The sequence below is a fragment of the Euprymna scolopes genome, chromosome 41, assembly GCF_053919585.1.
Source record: "Euprymna scolopes isolate OS-2025 chromosome 41, ASM5391958v1, whole genome shotgun sequence".
Classification (NCBI taxonomy): Eukaryota; Metazoa; Mollusca; class Cephalopoda; order Sepiida; family Sepiolidae; genus Euprymna; species Euprymna scolopes.
In genome coordinates, this window is record NC_136522.1 from 45,862,139 (window position 1) to 45,882,893 (window position 20,755).

Below are 20,755 nucleotides of genomic sequence, written 5' to 3' on the forward strand. Positions count from 1 at the left end.
CTTGTATATTTGGAGTTTTTGATACTGTGCAGCTATAGATAACATTTTTAATTTTACATGAGCCTTGTAGGGGACATTTATTTTTTCTTCTACAGTTACAGTCCGATGTATTTTGTATAGTTGCATTTTGTAGTTTATTAATTTTATTATTATTAGAGCTAATTATTTTCTGATGAAGGTTAGGCATAGTAGAGTAAAAAACCTTAATTGTGTTCTTATTGAAAATCTTATTATATCTATGGGGGGGGCTTTAAAGTTCTTATCTAATATTTTAAAAAATTCTCTAGCTATGTTTGTTTCTAGGTTTTTGGAATACGGGGGGTTGAACCATAGGATCTCCTTGTGTCTATTCTTACGTTTGCGGGTTTTAGTTTGTTGTTTATTTATATTATTATCTAATATTTGTAGTTTGGTTTTATCTTTTTTTGTCTCCTGGTTATTTTTCTTAACTCGTATACGGGAAGACATTGCCATATATGTTATTACGCTCTTAATAGGTTTATTTTTATGCAGTTTATGTTTCTATCATTTTCATTTATGAAGAGATGATGCACTTTTCATAACGAATTCTACTAATAAAAATTATGAAAATGCAATTAAAGCTCTACATAAATTATTTAAAAATTATGGACTTAGTATAAAAATCGACCCTAATAAAAAAATTGTTAATTTCTTAGACATAACCTTAAATCTTGAAAATTCTACCTTTGAACCATACCATAAACCTAACCAATCACTTCTATATGTCCACAATCAATCAAACCACCCTAAATCAATATTAAAATCAATAGTTCCCAATATCGCTCTAAGAATTTCTAGACTGTCTTCTACTAAATCAATATTTACCAAAAATGAAAAATACTATAATGAAGCCCTTAAAAACTCTGGATATAATTCACAAATTAAATTCATAAATGAAAATGATAGAAACATAAACTGCATTAAAAATAAACCTATTAAGAGCGTAATAACATATATGGCAATGTCTTCCCGTATACGAGTTAAGAAAAATAACCAGGAGACAAAAAAAGATAAAACCAAACTACAAATATTAGATAATAATATAAATAAACAACAAACTAAAACCCGCAAACGTAAGAATAGACACAAGGAGATCCTATGGTTCAACCCCCCGTATTCCAAAAACCTAGAAACAAACATAGCTAGAGAATTTTTTAAAATATTAGATAAGAACTTTAAAGCCCCCCCCCCCATAGATATAATAAGATTTTCAATAAGAACACAATTAAAGTCTTTTACTCTACTATGCCTAACCTTCATCAGAAAATAATTAGCTCTAATAATAATAAAATTAATAAACTACAAAATGCAACTATACAAAATACATCGGACTGTAACTGTAGAAGAAAAAATAAATGTCCCCTACAAGGCTCATGTAAAATTAAAAATGTTATCTATAGCTGCACAGTATCAAAAACTCCAAATATACAAGAACCTACCAACAGCCATAACTCAACTACCAGATTAAATAATAACACCAACTTAAATCAATCTACCGATCAATTATTAACCAACCCACCACATTATAATCCAGCAATAGACCTAACGGAAAATAATCATAATAATCAAGAGGTAATATATATTGGTTCCACATCTGGCCCAATAAAACATAGAATTTCAACGCACAAACATTCTTTTAAAAATAACTCTCTATCAAACCAAACTACTCTATCCAACTATATTTGGCAACTAAAAAATAGCAATATTTCTTTCAACTTAAAATGGCAAATAATTGAGACTTGCAAATCATATAAACCAGGAGATAAATTTTGTACATTATGTACAAAAGAAACCCTAAAAATTTTAAAATATGAAGATATAAAAAGCACAACCAAACTAGTAAATTCAAGACACGAGCTTCTATCATGTAATCATAAACGTTGGTTTAAATTTAATAAATATAAACCACCTTAAATCATTAAAAATTACTCATTAGTAAAAATAGATTTTTTTTTTTTTTTTTTAATAAAGTTAAACCAATTACCGCCCTTAGACTCGTAAATCAAATAATAAATAAAGCCATGACAATTATCTCCCCTTAAAAACTTGCAACATAAATACTCTCTCTCTATAGATATTAACTGTAGCGTCTTTAAATCAAAATACGCTAACGGAAACAATTTACTGCATGAGCGTCGCCCTTTTAAAATTCATCATTCAATAAAATAAAAAGCTATAGCAAACATCTAAATGACTACTTTAAATACAGTTCCTGATTTCAAAAAAAAAAAACAAAAGGTAATTATATATCTATATATTTTTAAATCAAATTTATTATGTAAATTCAAAAAATATATTTTTTTTCTACTCATTTCTATCTCTAACCTATACCAATTTTCTTATTAATTTTCTTATAAATTTTAAATCCAAACCTTTTACTTCAATTTTTCAGATTCATCTGCCTCACTTTTAATGCTAGGTTTATTTTTGGTGTCTTTTCAATTCAATAGAAATCCTCCTAAATTTGCTGATGAGGAGACCGTGCTTACCAAAAAAACTAATTGTTCTACGTGACTTCATGTATACCACAAATAAAAAGCACGGATTTCCGAAACGATCGTACAGATAATTGACTTTGTTGTTGTTCCTTCTTATGAAACTGATTTTTAATTTAATTAAATTTTGATTTATAAATTTTAAAAATTTTTTAAATTTTTAAATTATAAATCACATTACTTAATATTGAATTAGCTCTAGGACATTTAACTATCGAGCTTATTATATATCTAAATTACAACGAGCATTTCCTGTATTTTAATTAAACTAGTAATTTCACTATTACATTAAAATACACTTAGCTCTTTAGACTATTATTCTAATCTCCTTTAAATTATATATATATATATATATATATAAGCGAAAATGTATGTTTGTGTCTGCTAAAAACTTTTGACCGACGGAACAAAAATTCACAAACTTGGTATCATATTAAAGCCCCACCCTCCGGACAAAAAATATTGAAAAATTAGCCCAAAAGGACCATTAGAAGTGCGTCAACTGATAGATTTTCTGCAGGGGGGATCCCAAAAAAAGTGACATTTTAATGTTAACATTACATATTTTAAATAGATTTATAACTACCCCCAAAAATACGGGTGCCAACTCTTCTACATAAAGTATACACGGGGCCGTTTATTTTGGGTCAACTTGTATTTAAAACCCGCTGAGTCATGTCACGTGATCTTGATGTCAGCCAACTCTAATGAGTCTGAATATAAAAAAACATGTTATCGGTAAAAAAAAAAAAAAAATTAACCCTTACACAAGCTAAGCTATGAACTTCTATGCTATGGCAATGTTACCAAAGTTATTAGCATATTCAAAATAGTTAGATACGATAGTTAAACGAAAAATAACAAGCCAAAAATGTGAAGTAAAAAAAAAAAAAATGTATATGCTTACAAAAAATATTAACTGCGAAAGTTTTTACGAAAGTTTTGCAGGCAGACGCCATTTTCCAGTCTTTAGAGTAAGGAAGACACAGATAGAGATGTCTAGACAGGAAACGATATACTGCTACGTTATCTCTCGTAACGCTCCCGCGATGACCTCATTTAGTGGCTATCTGTCAATCAAACCTCTTTCACTCGCTTTATAACCCTTATTTTAACACTATAATCAATTCCGCTTACTCTTGGCCTACACAGTTAAGTGGTTGGAGTTAGTTTCACCTCTGCGTTCCAGGTTCAATCTAGCCTCACGACCAAAACTATTTTCTTTCTTTTACATCTTTAGACACGTGGGCAACGTTTCTTTATTTTTCTTTAGTTTACTTCCACCCCCCCCCTATACACACAGCGTTTTATTTTCGCTGTTTTTTTGTTTTTTTTGTATTCGGTTTTTCCGATTTTTTTTTTTTTTTTTTTTTTTTTTTAAGATCATTTCAGAGTTATTACTTATCCCCCCCCATACACACACCTAAAAACACCCGGGCAACGCCGGGTACCCCCCCCCCCCCGCTAGTATAATTATAAAAATCAAATCACCTTGTAATGGGTGTTGTAACCCAACATCCAGTTTACGACATCCGGTTGCACATTAGGGCAGGTTGATTTGCAACTGTTGTCAGAAAATCAACATTGCACTGGTGATGATAGTTGGGATTTGATGTGATAACAGATACCAAAAATTAGATTCCTATCTTGAACAGAAAACTGAGCATTTCATTTTAAAAATTGTGTAGAAAAATGCTGAGAAATCATTTTCATAGCATTTTACACAACATTGACTTTGAAATTTCACTATTTTTATAAAAAAAATTCATTTTAATTAAACTCAATAATATAAACTTATAGAACTAAAGTGTTCTGTATAATTTTTTTTTTTTTTTTTCTTCGAGGAAAATGGTCTAATTTGCTGGCACAATGACTTTGTAATGTCTGTCTTGCTTCCTGCCCATATACAACTTTTTGAGAAATCAAATTTGACGAGTGTGTGGCTGCAAAATTGATAGCAGTAATCTTTTTCAGTCTTATTTTTTGAGGTGTCCACTATTTCTGGAAAAAACACAAAATAATTTGAAAACAATTATATATTTTTGTGATGTAATATAAATAAAACTGACTTGTTTGGGTAAATTGAGAAAACTAGTGAAATTTAATGGATAAATTTTTATTTACCTAATGGACAAAATCGTTTGAATGCCTTCTCACATCCATCTAGTTTATCAGTATATTTTCTGGAAGTAGTGCAAAAGCACTATTTTGAACTGTTTAAAACAGTAATTTTGATTCCAGTTATCTTTTGTTCTCTGAATCATTGAAATATACTGTTGTTGGTTATAAAAAAATTGTTGGTTTTGATCTCAAACCAACTAACTGCATACACTTGGATAAATTTGTCCAGAATGTTTAATCAGTGTTTGAGGATACACCTCTGGTCCATAAACGCATTAACCTTGTGGTTAATGTTAGCCATCTTGCTTGATTCAAGGGCCCAATTTTCTAAGCTGCATATCTTTTAACTTCAAGAAATACCAACAGCATACTCAAAAAGTAGCCTCTGGTCTTCACACTTAAATTATGTTTCTTCTGCTGTCAGATAATGATCGAGAGGGGCACTACATTTTTAGAATCTACTTGAGGCAAATCTTGATAATTATTGATACAAAGTTTCCCCAGTAAATGTTGTTAGGCTTTTTGTTGTTCCATCAATTTAAAAATTGCTTTAAATGGCAATTCTTCTAGTGGAACCTGAAAATTGCAAAATTTGTATGTTTAATAATAGCCAGATTACATAATAAATACCAATATATTATTTTATCGCAATTTTCTTACAAATAAAGCTACTTGAACATGCTCTTATGGTTGACCACCATATGAGTATTTTACAACGGCTATTTACCCACTGCCTACATTTTTTTGTTGTCTTAATATCAGGCATTTTTGAACAAAAATTGCAATCTTCGTGCAAGGTGTTTAACCAAACACATGGTCAAGTAACATCCAGCATATAGCAAAAATTGCCTCAAAAATGCCCACATGTCTGTAGAATTGAAGGAGTCGTTTTAATGGAATACTTGGTAGAATTTAACATTTCTAGCTTTATTTTCTGTTCTTCATGTATTAATGTAACAGAATTATTTCAACTCCAGGAAATGCTGGTCAGGAAAATCTATTGAAATGATGCAATAATTAAGAGCTCCTCCTTACAAAAATGTCTGGCTGGTTAAGTTGCCTAAAAGGTGTTAAGAGGTAAGCCTTACAGTAACGATATACCAGTTCCTACCATGAACATTCGTTCATTAAGGCGACTTAAATACAGTAGCCAAGACTATGAAGCTACTTCAAACAAATATATCCCTTTTGTATGAGACTAAATGAATAAATATGAAAGTTGAGCCCATTTCTTGTACAAACATTAAAGTAAAAAAAACTATTTACAATTAATTCAACTTTGCACTATCGACTTTAGACTTCTTTTGGGTATGAATCAGAAGTTAACAAATTTACATGTTGGTTTTAAAAGGTTATTTTAGTAATTTGTTACTGCTTAACTGACTTTTTGTGTGGAGAAATTTAAAATGTTCCTTTTTTTTTTTTAAATTTTTAAAAATTACGACCTAATTTTCTGTACAAATTAAAATATTTATCTATGAATTAATGTTTCATGTTTACAAAGTTATGAAATGTTTTAAAATATTGTTTAGAAAATGGTATTCATATACAATGCAGTTGAATCTGATATATGAAACCGAGACTGGAGTGACTGGTATCACTTGACTATTACTGGGTTGCTAGCATATAAGATGTATAACTTGATCATGTTATGTTTTATTTCAAAAACCTGAAGATTCTTGAATGTCAAGCATCCAATAAGAGTTGCCCCCCCCCTCTCCTTATTGCTGAAATGTCAGCCCAAATATTGTTTATTGTGGCATTTTGTACTCTGACAAAGCAGACTATTATGACCACTGTCGGACAAATTATCATAGACATGTCACCGAAGATAAGGAGCAGCAGTGGAATTATAGAGAACCACCCGATCTGTAAAAATACAAAAAACACCTTGGAAAGTGGAATGGTTGAGTTACGTTAAGCGTAAGTTGTAAATTTTGTGCAATTTTGTTTAGTGGAAATTGGATTATAAATGGTGTAGTTTTACTCAATAAATTTTATTTTAAGATGTCTTGAGGTTTAGCCTATTAATGTGATTGTTTTTGTTTAATATCCTTTGTTAGATGTTCACTCGTTTTTTGTTAGTTTTTTATATTTTATAAATTAGCTTGTTAGAGGTTGAGTTATTCTTTGTTTAATATGACACATCTTGGCAAAACAATACAAGTCAACCATGGACAATTAGTCACTCAGACTAACACAGCCAGAGACACAAAACTTTCTTTGAATTCTAATTTAAAAAAAAAAAAGCTTGCTTTATTCTAGATCTTTCAATATGTCTGAACTCTCATAACTTTAAAGTGTGGAAGTCATTGTGAAAGGTTGAATTGCTGAGTTCCACTTCCAAGCAAAATGACTGCCTCCATCTGTTCTTGTATAGTCATAAGGGCAGACAACTCACCGGTACTCCCTATATAAGGGGCAGATAACTCTTACCTATATAACTCGTTCACTTCTGGCTGTTCCACATATTTGGGCATATGATTAGTTAATGATTATTGCTACAAATTTAACATTTGTTTATTTGTTTCCGTTTTATTTTTATTTATTTATTTATTTTTTTTTTTACAGACATGACAAAAGAACGTGTATATTCAGACACCCCAGACATTAGCAATATGTGCCCAAATGCTCATGGGCATGAAGAATTCAAGGAATGGAGGAAACGGTATAAACTGCATTTGTTAAAGCTAAATATGGGCAAAATACCACATATGGCTTATCTTGTCAAACTGCAGAAAACTACCAGGAGTCTCTGATACCTTTCAATGTGGTAAGAAACTTTTAAAATAACTTTTTCGCTGTACATTTTACAAGGTTGAAACTGGAAAGAACTAAAGGAAGGCGGGGGAAGAGGGAGTAGGAACTATCCTCAATGACTAATGCTGGCAAGCATACCTCTATCTATAATAAAGATTATCACATCAGAAAGAATGAACGTTTTCTTTTGCGATGTTTAAAGAAAAATTATTTTATGATAATTGTAATGAATTTTCTGGATGCTACAAGAAATAGTGTTAGGAAGGTGTTGTGGTCCCGTAAGGGTCGAGGACACAACTCTATTGTGGTGAAAACAAAATATATTGAGCAGAAAAGCAAATACCACAAATAGTGTGGTTGTATGTCAGTCCGATTGGCAGGTGTACATGACTTGTATGCTAATGCCAAGGGACATGTTCTCCCCGTCGGTATAGTAAGAGGAAGAATTCATTTTATCAGTAGGGTGGACACCCAGCAAGAGTAGGTCTACCAGGATGAGTTCTTTCCTTTTTAATGGATTTCCATATTTCTTTTCCATCTAGAAAAGGTTAATTTTCACTTAAATTGCCAAGACGTCAAATGATTCATGAAGGGGGTTTGGGGGAGTTAATGACTTTTGTTTTCATCAACAATGACTTCCTGTCTCCTTCCCTAACATAGACACAACCTTCCATTTTAAAAATTCATGTTTTAGATTTGCATTAAATTTAATGCGTAGCGTTAGACACTAAATAAGCAAGATTCCTGAAATTTCAATTTCTTTAGACCTCTTAAGCCTCATATTTGAGACATTTTCTAGAATCGAAATAATATGATGCATTTTGATCAAAATGGAATAAGGATTCTCAACATAAGGTTTAGTAACATTGTACGTTGATTTTAATCATCATAAAGAGGACATAAAAATGGTGCAAAACTGTTTAGGGAAATTTTAACATCTTGAGGTTTCCTCATGTTTCCTTTAAAGACCATTTCACATGCTAGTATGCGTTGGATGGCTTCAAGATTTCAAGGTTGCCTCTTGAGAAATATCGTTTACTTAATTTCACCAAAATATGGGACGTCCTTTTCATTAATCTGTGGTGCTTGCTTATAATCTTCACGGCTGATCGTACACCAACATAAAAGTGGAGTCGTCTGTGAAGGTTCAGAGGCCCACTGCTGGAGTTCCCACAAGACTCTTTTTTTATGCTGCAGAGAAAACAATAATTAATAAAGTCCATAGGCTGTGTCTTTATAGAAAATGCTTCGATAAAAATTGTAAGCGAACGTGTTCTCTGGCACACAGCACTGTCGAAAGAGAAGTGTGGATTCTGTTGACTGTGGCAAACATCACAGAAGAAAAGTTTGAGGAAATGAAATTTTACTCGCGTTGCTTTGTGGGGAAAAAAGGGAGATGTCCGTATGAACTTTTGCCGTTATGCGAAAGATGTTTCGTAAAGTATCCAAACATACCGGACAAAGAATGCAATTACTGGAGGAAGAGTTACTCCAAGATATATATAACGATCCCAGGGTTAAAACGGGTTTGTAGTTTACCATCTATGAACCCCCAAAAATTTCAAATTGATCACGAATGCAAATCTGAAAACAATTGTATTTCTGCACATTCTCAAGAGGAGTACAATGTGTGGAAATGGATGCTCATTAATAAGAGTAAGTATATGTTTTGAGGCAATTTTAGTTTGCCAGTGCAGATGTGACCCAAGGCTGATAATTGAATGATTGTATTGCAAAAAAAAATTTGTAATAAAAATGAAAAATGTTAAATTCTCATATTATACGAATCCCATGAATCATATTGTATGTTCAATTTTTAGGTGAGGGCTAAGAATTTGTAAACTAAAGGAACGCTTTAGTTTTTGTCTCTTATCCCATACATATAGCACTTTTTGATTAGAAGGACGAATTATATTTGTTCAACAAAAAAAAACTTACACTAAAAATCTGAGGAAGTCTATAAATATGTTGTATTAATATAATTAATCCGGGTGAACACCAGTTTTACAGAGATTTTGCTTGTCCAAAATTCCTTCTATATTTAAAACAAAAGTCTGATGTACATACTCCTCCTGACTGAACGAAAACATATTCCAAAAAATCACATAAATTGATCAAAAATGTTTTTTTAAATAAGAAAATCAAATTGAGTATTTGAGACATGACTTACTTGCTTGCCACTTTGAAAAAATGTCAAGAAACAAAAGGAGATAACTCAACAATAATTCATACTAATTTGTTGTAATGCTTACGAATTTACATTAATTACCTAGAGAGGTTTTTCTTTATAAAAATAAAACTACCTGATTTGTATTTTGGAATATATTTTCATTTTATCACAGGTACATACATATAGATTTTTCTTATCTTTTTAATATCAATAATATTCTAAACAAAAACTGCAATCTTTGTGCAAGGTGTTTGATCAAATGCATGGTCAAGCAACATCCAGAAATGCAACGGAGCATGCAGCAAAAAATTGCTTCAAAAATCTCGCATATCTATAGAATTGAAAGATGGTCTCATTCCAACATTTAAAGCAACTTTATTATCTTTGTTAAAATTTATGAAAAAGAGAAATGAGAAAAAACTGTTGATAAAAAAATAATTCCATGATTATGGACGAAGACAAAAATGGTTAGGAAGTCCTGTTTGAAGAGAAAAGACTTCATGTATGTGTACTGTACACAGGTGTTGATGTCAGTGGTAGCCTTGATAAGATTGTTTCTTTATTAAAAGTCGAACCCAGGGCTAAAGATTAAAATTTGTAAACCGCAAACTGTCTCTGCTTCAGTAGTCATCTGTAGTTACTGCTGTTAGTGAAAGGGAGTGTTGTCAATTCAATTATTGTGTTAACACATCATCTTAACTAGAACGCATTTAAGTTTCTTAAAAAAAGAAAGTCATTTTAACAAAATACTTTGTAGAATTTCACATTTCTAGCTTTATTTTCTGTTCCTCATGTATTAATGTAACAGAATTAAGTCAACTCCAGGAAATGCTGGTCAAGAAAAACTATCTAAATGATGCAACAATATAGAATTCCTGCTTTGAAAAATAAGTCTGACTGGTTAAGCTGAGTAGAAGTATTGAAAGGTAACGTGAAAGCCTTACACTAAGGATATACCAGTTCCTACAATGAATACTTGTTCATTAAGGCGACTTGAATACAGTAACCAATATTATGAAGCTACTACAAACAAATACACCCCTTTTGTTGTAGGACACTAAATGAATAAATATAAAAGTTGAGCTGATTTCTTGCACAAACATTAAAGTTAAAATGACTATTTAAAATTAATTCAACTTTGCACTATGGACTTTAGACTTCTTTTGGATATGCGAATCACAAGTTAACTAATTTACATGTTGGTTTTGAAAAAGTTAATATTAATAATTATTACTCGTTATTTCTTTATTCAGTGATCGTTTTATTCCGTGGACAAATTTGTTAAAATGTTCCTTCTTTAGAGGGTCCAGCTTGATTTTCATAAATTACGATCTAATTACTTTTTTTTTTCAGTATGATCACATTAATATTTATGAATTAATGATGTTTTGTTTCATGTTTACAAAGTTATAAAATGTTTATTTTAAATTAATATTCACATACAATTTACAGCTCATCAGTACAGATATACGAAACCGAGACCCGAGTAACTGGAGTCTATTGGTTTTATTATTGTGAAAGCTTGCTAGTATATAAGATGTATAACTTGATCATGTTATGCTTTATTTCAGTCAAAAACCTGGAGAAAATACATTCATGTCAAGCATCCAATGAACAAGAATTGTCCTCCCCCCTCCTTGCTGCTGAAAAAATGTCGGAGTCCTCCTATACATGCGCCTATTGTGGTGTTCGGTACGCGAGCAAAATACAATATAATGAACACTGCACTACAAACCATCACCACTATAGGCGTGACGAACGATGAGGAGCAACAATGGAATTGTCGGCAACCACCTTTTTTAGAAATCTGTAAAAAAACACCTTATATATTTGGAAAAAGAAATCCAAATTGAACTATGTGAAGCGTAAGTTTTAAATTTGGGGCAATTTTTTAGTGGAGATTGGATTATAAATGGTATTATAATTTTACTCACAGTAAATTTTATTTTAAGATGTCTTGAGGTTTAGTCTATTAATGCGGTTGTTTTTGTTTAATATTTCTTGTTAAATGTTCCTTTTGTGCGTGTTTTTTTTTTTTTTTTTTTTTTTTTTTTTTAGTTAGCTTGTTAGAGGTTGAGTTATTCTTTGTTTAATATAACACGTCTTAACAATACAAGTCAACCATGGACAATTTGTCACTCAGACTAACACAGCCAGAGACACAAAACTTTCTTTGAATTCTAATTAAAAAAAAAAAAGCCCGCTTTATTCTTCTAGATCTTTCAATGTCTGAACTCTCATAACTTTAAAGTGTGGAAGTCATCGTGAAAGGTTGAATTGCTGAGTTCCACTTCCAAGCAAAATGACTGCCTCCATCTGTTCTTGTATAGTCATAAGGGCAGACAACTCACCGGTACTCCCTATATAAGGGGCAGATAACTCTTACCTATATAACTCGTTCACTTCTGGCTGTTCCACATATTTGGGCATATGATTAGTTAATGATTATTGCTACAAATTTAACATTTGTTTGTTTCCATTTTATTTTTATTTTTTTTTATTTTATTTTTTTTAGACATGACAAAAGAACGTGTATATTCAGACACCCCAGACATTAGCAATGTGTCCAAATGCTCATGGGCATGAAGAATTCAAGGAATGGAGGAAACGGTGTAAACTGCATTTGTTAAAGCTAAATATGGGCAAAATGCCACATATGGCTTATCTTGTCAAACTGCAGAACTCCTATCAGGAGTCTCTGATACCTTTCAATGTGGTAAGAAACTTTTAAAATAACTTTTTCGTTGTACATTTTACAAGGTTGAAACTGGAAAGAACTAAAGGAAGGCGGGGGAAGAGAGAGTAGGAACTATCCTCAATGACTAATGCTGGCAAGCATACCTCTATCTATAATAAAGATTATCACATCAGAAAGAATGAACCTTTTCTTTTGCGATGTTTAAAGAAAAATTATTTTATGATAATTGTAATGAATTTTCTGGATGCTACAAGAAATAGTGTTAGGAAGGTGTTGTGGTCCCGTAAGGGTCGAGGACACAACTCTATTGTGGTGAAAACAAAATATATTGAGCAGAAAAGCAAATACCACAAATAGTGTGGTTGTATGTCAGTCCGATTGGCAGGTGTACATGACTTGTATGCTAATGCCAAGGGACATGTTCTCCCCGTCGGTATAGTAAGAGGAAGAATTCATTTTATCAGTAGGGTGGACACCCAGCAAGAGTAGGTCTACCAGGATGAGAGTTCTTTCTTTCTTTTTTTTCTTTTTTTTAAATGGATTACCATATTTTTCTTTCATCTAGAAAAGGTTCATTTTCACTTAAATTGCCAAGACGTCAAATGATTCATGAAGGGGGTTAGGGGGAGTTAATGACTTTTGTTTTCATCAACAATGACTTCCTGTCTCCTTCCCTAACATAGACACAACCTTCCATTTTAAAAATTCATCTTTTAGATTTGCATTAAATTTAATGTGTAGCGTTAGACACTAAATAAGCAAGATTCCTGAAATTTCAATTTCTTTAGACCTCTTAAGCCTCATATTTTAGACATTTTCTAGAATCGAAATAATGATGCATTTTGATCAAAATGGAATAAGGATTCTCAACATAAGGTTTAGTAACATTGTATGTTGATTTTAATCATCATAAAGAGGACATAAAAATGGTGCAAAACTGTTTAGGGAAATTTTAACATCTTGAGGTTTCCTCATGTTTGCTTTAAAGACCATTTCACATGCTAGTATGCGTTGGATGGCTTCAAGGTTGGGAAGTTCATATTGATTACAGCCTCTTTTTTATCATTAGCTACATACAGATTAAATGGAATAATTGACAAAAACAATATAATCAACTACTTTAGACCAGTTAAGAACTTCAATTAGCATAATTTTCCAGATCTTGATAAACTTCAAATTATGTATGAGATCATTTTTTAATTTTATATTTTTATGGAAATCTCTTCAGACAAGGCATGAAGCCATTTTATGTAAGGAGCTAAAAAGTACTACTTCCAAGTCAAAAACTAGCCAGTGATAAATGTTAGATGCTAACCCAGAAAACAGCAATTTTTCCCTGTTCTGACAAGAAACACCACTCGTGGAATGTGAGGACTAAAGGACAAAATCAGATCAGCAAAAGTTACAAAGTTGCCAAATTAAACCAAAGATCCACTTTCTACTTTCCTTATAATAAAATGATACACAGTTAGAGATCTTTGTGACAATCAATTTTTATTCTTTTTAGCTTTTTACATCAAGTGGTTTCATGTCTTGTCTAAATGATTGCATAAGCATGAAACACTAGTCTGTAGGTATAAAAATATTTAAGTATTATAATCATATATAAGGCTTTGCAGATTCAATCCTAATGTTAAAAAAAAAAAAAAACGGAGTTTTTTTTCTTTTCATAAACAATTTTTTCAGTTCTATTGTTATGGATTTTATTGCCTGCATTAGATGGGAAAACAAATTTTTATCTGTTATTTAAATATTTTTTTATTAGATGAGAAATATTCCAGATGTCCAAGTTGAGGTGATTGGTGACATGTCTATACTAGCAGTAGAATCAAAATTCTCCTACGGATGGGAAATCATGGTGTCCAGTCAGGTAAGGAGCTTTGTGACTTTATTTAATTGTAATACAAATAATTTTGAATTTTTGGTGCTTTCAATCTGTCATGCTTAAGTTTGAAGATTTTCGTTTTTATTTGCCACACTTCAGTTGTAAATAAATTTCCTGAAATTTTCAAGTGCATCTATTCTCATTTTTTGGCATTCATTCTACATTGCAATGGATACAATTTATGGTGGTAAATTTTTCGGACAAGGATTGTTTGGATTCTTTTGAACTACTGTTCTCATCTTGAGTTCTATATTGTTTCAGTCGATGTAACCTTCAGCCTTCTTCAGGTTCTTGGATTTTGTCAAACTGAATATTTTTGAACTCTAAGATCTGCATGGAATTTCGAATGGAACCCTTTCTGGGGTTTGTAGATCCAATCCTCAATGTGGGTGACACCCATAATGCAATTGTGAATTACTTAGAATTTCTACCCAATTATGGCGGACGGAATGAGAGCATGTTACCATCCTTGGTTAAATAAGGGGTTTGTAGTTCAAAATTCCTTGCAGATTCTAGAGTTCAACAAGATACACCTGAAAAAGGTTGGAGGTTACATCAACCGAAACCTGGTGAAAATAATGCTGAAGATTGGAATTGTAGTCTGAAGAATTCAAATAAAATAAAAAATTATTAAAATATAGTAATGAACATTTTGTAAAATATCCATTTTTAATGAAAAATGTTAAAGTAAATGCATAGTTGTCACATCTTTGAAAATATTTGATAAACAAAAGGTTATGAAATATTTTAAATTAAAATCTTTTATACTTTTGGTATAATTCACCTTTTTTTTTTCCTCAAAGACTTTAGTTTCCTTTCTCTTCATTTTATGGTAGTATGAACCCTGAAATGTCAGCCCCTCTATAAGAGAAATGATCCATCTAATCTTATCGACATTTGTAAAGTCTGAATCTGTTGAAATCCCGACACCTACTTGGTGCAAATTTTTAAAATCGTATTTTAATATTAAGAACATTTTTTATTTTTTTTTTGGTTTTTAAATAAAGCTTTCATAATAGGAGCGGTCAGGTCAATAACATTGGATGTATACTTTCCCTCTCTGTGAGGGCTGACCCATCAGGGTTAATATGACCAGAAAAATTAAAAAAAAAAAAAAAAAAACTAAATCGCGGGTTTCTTTGAAAGTCTCAGAAAATGTGATTTCCTAAAATATTTCAATTTAATTTTCAAATACATGGTTAAGTCTGCTAAAATGTAACACAAAATTGTTGTGGATGATAATTGAATCCAGTTTAATATGAATTACAAAATCAGGATCTGCAAATGAAGAAATGCTTTTTATGATTCCATATTTAAAATCGCTTTTACTTTGAAAATTTTCACCTTTCTGTTGATTTATTGAAGCTTGAAATATTTTTGTGTTTCGAGTTTTACTTTTCAAGGGAAACAACTTGTTTTGATATATTAAAATTCTATCACTAACATTCTTCTCACCAACAAAGGAATTGCAAAAAGTTTCCCTTCTCCATGACAAGGATCGATTGCATTTCACGCTGACTGACTTCAACAAAAGTAAATACCAGATTTTGGATGGCCATCTCTGCAAACAGAAAGGAAGATCAATCATTGAGAAGCAAGTTTCAATGCCAACATGCACGGGTCATTTAGACAACGAGTCCTTTTTGATTTTGGAGACAAGCCATTACTTTTTCAAGATCTTAAGGTTGAATTGGGAAAGCATCATGAAATACAGCAACTATTGACAACATATGAGAAGACACAATTTTTAGTGTGGACACCAGAAAACCGTGAAGTTATCCTTCTGGAAGAAGAATCAGATTTAATGAAAAAATACAAACCACCAACAAGTATCGAAAATATTCTGACCCATGAGGTGACTTCAACCAAGTTAAATAGGCACAATTATGTGCAGAAGATGCACAAATTACTTTACTTGGAAGAGTTTGCACGTCAGCAAAAGATGGCGAGGTAATTTTATTTTATGATAATTGGAGGTGTGTAGCAAGCTAGAAACAAATCTGACTGGAACAATTTTGATTTATGTACCCGTCATGGGTTGAAAATGTAGTAATCCAAATATTACTTGACTACTTTTAAAAAAATTTTTTATTTTTTTAAACTCAACTTTTAATCAGATCTTTAAAAAATCTGACTTTCATGAGTGGCTCAAATGGATTCAACATGTTTTAAAAATCAAGGCAGACAATGCAATTCAACTGCCTAGGTTTTTTGCTTGTTTTAATCAGCCTTGTAATATGAAATATTGCTAAAAATCAAAATTGGATTTGCTTGGTCCAAAAATCAATATTTCTTTTTTTATTTTATTTTTTTTATTTTAACTATCACTTTCGTTCTGTGATAAGTACATATACCATAAAGGTTTCTCTTCATTTTATTGAATTTTTTAAATGACTTTGTTTCTCTCTCCTCAATGTGTTATCCTCTTTGAACCTGCTTTCCTCATTCTTTTCTGATATTTTCCTCTTTTAGGTAGTTTGAGTGGATCCAAGTTTGTGAAGGACATTGTTGAAGGACCAGTTTACCTTCAAAAACCTAGTGAATGTTATGCTAAGATTCTTTTACCGAAAGAACTATCCAAAGACACGGACATCGGCCGGCTGATACTGAATAACTGCACATCTGTCTATTGCTTTGGCCACAGCTGACAGCAAAGTCTATGAAGTGAAAATATTTAAAGAGGATTTAATACAATTGAAAGGTCATAATCAATTCTATTTACCTTATCCTAACAAGGTCTTGCATGTTAGAGCTTGGACTGAGTTGTAATTTCTACTGCTCTATAGAAATACAATTTCAACTCGACCGGCGATCGTTCTGTCTGCATTTTGCACTTGACAGACATAAACCACATATGCTCTGGTGCTACCAGATCAGGCTGCCCTGTGGCTTGAGACGAAATGTACCTACATTGACGTTTTTTTTGTTTTCTGATCTTTTTTGTAAAACTTAATTATGTTCTGCAAAAACAAAAACAACCCCTCTCCCTCCCCTTTTTATTTTATTTTTTTCCTACCCTACTCCCGGTCCTGGATATGACCTTAAACTATATCTGGTGAGGTCCGGCTTACAGGCTTTGGGGAGTGTGGAGCCACCTCTTAATTGCCATTGCTCTCAGGTCCACCCTGACCCGGAGTGGTAATACCTGTTAGGGTCTCAATTATGGGTTAAATAGAAACAGATTTTAAAAAGGAAAAGAAACAACAAAGAAAAAGAAAACAAATATATTCTATTAAATTTTTTTTTTTTTTGCCCTGTCGGTAGGGCATGAGAACAAACCGACTGTTCCCCCCCTGCAGAGGGTAAAAATCCCTCAATGGGGCAACCAGTTAGCCGTGGTTTGCTACCCGTAATGTCTTAGGGCGTGATCCTGATGATTGAGCGAACCTAGACCAGGATACATAGAAGTTTAGGCACCGGAACACATTACTTTGGCTCTTACTTCGACTAGACGGGCGGTCAGAGAGGCCCGATTCGGCCAGTCATGCCAAGCCCCACCATATTATTGCCCATTCCAAAAACTCCCTAACACAACACATCCCCCTCTCTCCCACAAATAATACTACTCCCTAATATATGATGGAAAGCGATTAGGTGTGAATATTGATGAGGCTGTAAACCCCTCAGGATTGCTACAGATCCCATAGCAATATCAAGAGAGAACAGATAATCATTATACCACCAAAGTCGGTTATATCATCATTTTATCCATGTGGAGGCTGGGCGAATGGGTTCCCCCCCACCCCAGGCTCTTCCCTAATAGGACTCTGAGGTGGGTGGGGAACAAAGATGATGAAAAAAGAAAAACAAAATATGGCTTATTCCTCCCAAAAACCACCCAATCACCCAAAGAGAGCCCACTCTGATGTCTCTGACATCAGTAGCTCTGAGAAAGAGACGATAAAACCAAGGAACTCAACATTCGTAGTAATAGAATAAAGAGGAAACTCCTTTGAGCAAATTATCACCTTTTAAAATTGAAAAATCTTAAAACTTTAAAACCGTCTATTAAAAAACAATTTAATGGCAGCCTACTAATAGAAACCCATAACGAAGAACAAACTAAAGAAATATTGAAATTAAAATGATTTGAAAACACCAAAGTCAAATGCTACAGACATCCAACCCTAAATACCTGCAAAGGAGTTGTGAAAAGCCACGAACTTGCACTTTGTCCCTTGGAGGAAATCAAGACAAACTTACAGAAACAAAATGTGTTAGATGTTTGTAGAGTCCAAATCAAAAAAAAAAAAAGTGAGAAAATCGATACCAACACATACTAACTTTTGATTCCCTCACCATACCCAAAGTGAAAGTTGGATATATGAAAATAAATGTAGAAATTTATATTCCAAACCCCCTCCAATGCTTCAAGTGCCAGAAGTTTGGACAGTATCAAGATCGGTGCACACGATTACCAGTGTGTGGAAGATGTGGAGAAAGCGGCCCACACATTGACTACAAAAAAGATTTCAAATGTGCCAACTGCCTTGGAAATCATGGCGCTGGCTCTAGATATTGTGAAATATGGAAAAGAGAAAAAGTAACCAAACTAAAACATACAAAGAATATATCCTACCCAGAGGCCAGGAAAATCATTGAAACTAAAACATATGCAGATGCAACTAAAAAAAGTACTCTAATCAACAATCAAAATGGTCATATACATGTAACGGATACAACTGACAAGAAAATTGATGTCTTAAGCAAACTAATAAAGGAAATGAAAGAACTATTAGAAATGAGGAAAATGAATAGTGCAATGTCTGCAACCAATCCAAGGATAATAAGTAAAGACACTACTGAACCACAAAAAGAAACAAAACCACAAACCATTTCTACAAAAACAGCCGAACAACCATCAAACACATCATAAGCCAGAAAAGAATCAAATTCCCCCAGACAAAAAGAAACAAAACAAACAGAAAGATCCCAATCTATATCCCGAACAGGGACTCCGACAGAAAATAGATTTGAGGGATTGGAGACTATGGAAGTTGAACACAATTCCAAATGAACAAAATATTACAATGGAATATCAGGGATAAAAGCAAACCAAAATGAACTCACATTATTAACAAATATGAGCCCAGCACTTGTCTGTCTGCAGGAGACCTTTCTGAAAGAAAATAATACCATCAACATAAAACACTACACATCTTACAACTACATAAAGATACGGACAGAGCTTCTGGAGGCACATCAATACTCGTGAAGAATGAAGTCCCTCAAAGACAAATAAATATAAACACAAACTTGCAAGCAATTGTAGTTTCAGTGACTCTACATAGAACTATAACACTTTGCTCAATCTACATCCCTCCAAAAGATACAATCAACGAAACTGAGATAACTCAATAAAACTCCCTAAACCCTTTTTTCTACTAGATCTCAAGTCACAATGTAATATGAGGAAGTAAAGAAACAAATAAAAAAGGAAAAGAAATAGAAAACATAATAAAAATAATCTATGCCTCCTTAATCAAAACTACACCTATATGTACCCAGCAACAGGTACTTTCACTGCCATTGACCTTACCTTGTGATCCTTCCATATATATGGACTATGATTGGAAAGTACACAATGACACCTGTGGGAGTGATCATTTCCCAATCATCCTGGAAAGCCTAAGTACTAGTACTGAACAAAAAACACTCAAATGGAACCTACATAAAGCGGATTGGGAAGACTTCCAGGAACAGTGCAAAAACCAATTAATTATCGAAAAGAAAGATGATGACCATTTGAACTACTTCATTAAAACACTCACAAACATAGCAAATAATACCATACCGAAAACAACCAAAACCAACAATCACAACAAACCTTGGTTCACAAAAGAATGCAGAAAAGCCATCAGCTTGACGAACTGCCTTGAGAAAATTTGAAAAGTACCCAACAAGCGAAAATCTGGATTTCTTCAAAAACAACAAAGCAAAAGCCAAACGAATGATAAAGGAATCCAAAAGAACATGGAGAAATTATATCCAAAATTAATGTGAATACCAAGGCAAAAACAGTTTGGAACATGATGAGGAAAATAGGATAGTGTAGTAGTACACCAATATCCCACATCTCTAAAGGCAACAAAATATACACCGATCAAAAAGACATTTCCAATAACCTGGCAGATTATTTATCAAAAATTTCATCATGTGACAGACAAACAGAAATTCAAAAAGATTAGAGAAAAGGAAGAGAAGAAAATTCTATTTAAATCACAAAATACCGAAAAATACAACCAACCTCTTACCTTGCCTGAATTAAAAGAATCGCTAACCAAATCCCATGACACAGCTACAGGGCCCGATGAAATTCCATATGAAATTCTCAAAAAACTTCCAGAAACCTCAATGAAATACCTACTTGAAATTTTTAATATTATATGGTCCAGTGGAAACGTACCTGAGACCTGGAAAGAGGCCACAATAATACCAATCCCCAAATCTGAAGACTCAAACATCCAATCCCAATCAACGTCTCAGATCCATTGAATTTCAGGCCAATAGCTCTAACAAGCTGCATTTGTAAAACCATGGAAAGGATTATAAAAAAGACTAATCTGGTTCCTGGAAACAGAATCTTATTACAGAATTTCAAACAG

At 32.6% G+C, this 20,755-nt stretch overlaps 1 protein-coding gene across 6 annotated transcripts in view; it reads left to right on the forward strand.

The window, feature by feature from the left end:
- LOC145266503 (uncharacterized) overlaps positions 1 to 20,755 on the forward strand; it is a 100,479-nt gene that overhangs the window by 68,711 nt on the left and 11,013 nt on the right. For 3 of the 6 annotated variants that reach the window (XM_080122232.1, XM_080122234.1, XM_080122231.1), the window contains 3 exons: positions 7,209 to 7,410; positions 12,083 to 12,283; positions 14,031 to 14,135. In XM_080122232.1, the coding sequence (XP_079978358.1) occupies positions 12,128 to 12,283; positions 14,031 to 14,135 (261 nt within the window). In that variant the 5' untranslated portion in view covers positions 7,209 to 7,410; positions 12,083 to 12,127. Of the gene's footprint in view, positions 1 to 5,613; positions 5,715 to 7,208; positions 7,411 to 11,138; positions 11,370 to 12,082; positions 12,284 to 14,030; positions 14,136 to 20,755 lie in introns of those variants that run through there. The other 3 variants (XM_080122235.1, XR_013864726.1, XM_080122233.1) reach the window with 3 other exon arrangements.